The 2,800-nt window shown below is 38.6% G+C and overlaps 1 protein-coding gene across 2 annotated transcripts in view; it reads right to left on the bottom strand.

Annotated features, from left to right (window-relative positions):
* Window positions 1–2,800, bottom strand: part of lmbr1 (limb development membrane protein 1) — a 35,692-nt gene that overhangs the window by 10,784 nt on the left and 22,108 nt on the right. For both annotated transcript variants that reach the window (XM_032503880.1, XM_032503881.1), the window contains exon 10: window positions 651–740. In XM_032503880.1, the coding sequence (XP_032359771.1) occupies window positions 651–740 (90 nt within the window). The remainder of the gene's footprint in view (window positions 1–650; window positions 741–2,800) is intronic.

The raw sequence follows: 2,800 nt of genomic DNA, 5'->3' as shown, positions 1-2,800 counted from the left end.
GTGTGTGTGTGTGTGTGTGTGTGTGTGTAACTACCGTGCCTCATTCTTCCAAGCCAGATTTAACGTTTCAAGTTTATGTCTTCCATCTTCCTCTACTTTCAACAGCTCATCAGTCATGTGTGTAGACATTGCTGACAGCTTGTAGACCACATGCACTATTTCTTCTATTATGGACATCCACAGTACCCTGCAATGTGTATCTGACTGCCCTTTAGTCCTTGCCATATTGACTTTCTTTCTCTTTTTCCAACCTTGTTAGTCCTCCTTATTCTCAAAGTGCACACACCCTGCCTGCCCGAGAAGTTTGCCAAGTGCACTTTATATGCACCATCCTTCTAAATTAATGACATCACTAAAAGGCTTGCTACAATATAAAGTTTGCATCTTGTCCAATATCCTAAGTGCCTTTGTGCTCTCCTCCCCCAACCCTGCTCCCCAAAAGGCTCAGGCCTCATTTATAATATCCTAAAATGGATGGAAAATTATCAGGCAGTTCTGGTCCAAGTCCAAATTAGAAAATTAAGGCAGACAGGGAGAAAGCGGCTGCCTGTCAGCAATATGTAAAAAGCTAACTTCTTGGCATATATTCCCATAGCAATTCAAGGTCTAAAAAGAATTTATCAGCCCTGTCACATAGTACAAATACTTACCTAATTTATTTCTCTGATTTCGAAAATAGTCAAGTTCTTTGTTTAGCTGGTGAGTAAAGCTTCCTCGAGTATAGGTGTGTGAGGACGATCCTGCGGAAACAGAAACCATTGATATTAATTAAATTTGTTGCATAATCAGATGTTGTCAAGGACTGCATTTTCATTGTCAATAAATCTGCAGATATTTTTTTGACTAAATTATTATTCAAGTCTATGAAATGTCAACAGAATGGTAGAAATGCCAATCACTACTTCTGAGAGTCTTGTTGTGTCATGTCCAACAGTCCAAAACCCAAAGTTATTCCATTTTAAATTATAGAAAACACAGAAGAAAGAAAAGAAGAAACAAGGACAAAATTTAATATCTGAGAAGCTTGAACCCCAAATTTTTTTTTTGCTTGATTAAACCCACAATTATTAATTGTTTATCAAAATAGTCAATATATTTTGTCAGTCAACTAATTGTTTCAGCTCTATTGTTGTTTTAACAGATACTAAATCTACTACTACGAGTGGCATGTATACTGTTTATGCCCGACAACTAAAGAAACTCTTGATTCAGTTGGAAAACAGTATTTTCAGACATTTCTCATACACCAAATCAGCAAAAGAATATAAGATGATATCCTAATTAAGAGTAGTTAATTAGTATTCGTCTTACCTCAGCTTATGGTATTTGACTTATATTTATTAAGAAATCCTAACAAGTAATACTGCTCAGAACCTAACAATGTGATCTCAAACAAGTAAAAAATAATCTCTTGTTTCAGGAGCTGTCTAGCACATGCCACAACTGGTTGAATGAAGACAGCAAGGGATTCTCCAGGAAAACCACAAGGCCGGCTCATTTAAGGCTAATTTATCTATTTTACTCTGTTTTCCTTCCAGCTTGACGCTCTAGCTTAGAGGCCCCTAGGAGCCTTAGTGGAAGAGTATCCATTTGCATCCCCTGGGGTGATTGGCAGATCAAGACCAATTAGTTCAGTGTTACACCGTTACTAGCGTGCAATAAAAATACCATCTTTCATCTTTGTTACAGGAGTGAAGGACCAATCACTTTGATCAAACAAATTTCTCTCCTCTGTTATTATGACACGCCCTGTCTGGATGGGTTTAAGTAGGCAAAAGAGGTGAGATAGACAGGGAGAGAGGGTTAACAGTCTTGTCTGTGCCCTCGCAGATACCTGTTCCAGGATCTAAGCAGGGGAAAGTTTGAACCCTCCGAGCAAATGCAGTCACAACACAACAGGAAATGTCATGGACAGTTCAACGGCTCTTTTTCTCTAAAGACGAACAGAACACTATGCCTCGGGGTAGCCAAATCTGCTTAGCCGCAAATTAACCAGTCTGTCACCTTTATGCATAACATATCCAAACATGGCCTTCCCAGTCCCCCAGGACAGATAAATCATTGATCAAATTATAAAAAACTGCAGATCTAAAGACAAAGATCAATATAATCACTTGTTTAGGATTTAAGAGGAAACGGGGAGAATTTCAACTGCAGTATCTTTAATGACATCACTCTAAACTGGAGTTAAATATATCCTCCTTCTCTTTCTGCTGGCAGCATCAAGTTAAAGACTGAGTTACAGCAAGGCAGAGATGCTGAGTGAGGCTTCTGGCAGCCAGGAAGGCCCAGAGTAATTCAACATATCCTCTCCAACCTTCACCACAGCCGAAAAATTTCGTCATCCACACATATGCTAAACACCATGCTGAGACAACAGAGGCACTGGCAAGGTCATTGTGCCACATAGCATCTGGACAGGCCCTCAGTTGCTCTGCTAACAGCAGATCAGGGTCTTAAGAGGGCAGCGTGGACAAATGTGTATGCCAAAGTGCCTGTACTGCAGTACATTTATTAGGGGTGGGGAAAAAAAATTCTTAGATGCATCACGATTCTCTCTTGTACGATTCAATGCTCAATTCTGATAAGTAAATATTTTCTTTTTAATATTTTTTTTGAATGTGTTTATTTTTATTTAAAAGTTACGGTCTCCAGACAAGTACAATTCAGAAAACAGAGTGACTGAAACTTAGAGTTCAGAAGTGCAGAAAGACAAAACACAAAAAGGTTTTGTATATATACACATAATCTAACAAGACATAAAGGCTATTTATCTACTTTATCACATTACATCTGACCA

The sequence above is a fragment of the Etheostoma spectabile genome, chromosome 22 (genome assembly GCF_008692095.1).
Source record: "Etheostoma spectabile isolate EspeVRDwgs_2016 chromosome 22, UIUC_Espe_1.0, whole genome shotgun sequence".
NCBI lineage: Eukaryota > Metazoa > Chordata > Actinopteri > Perciformes > Percidae > Etheostoma > Etheostoma spectabile.
Note: the sequence above shows the minus strand (reverse complement) of the source record. Positions and strands in the feature narration are given on the sequence as shown.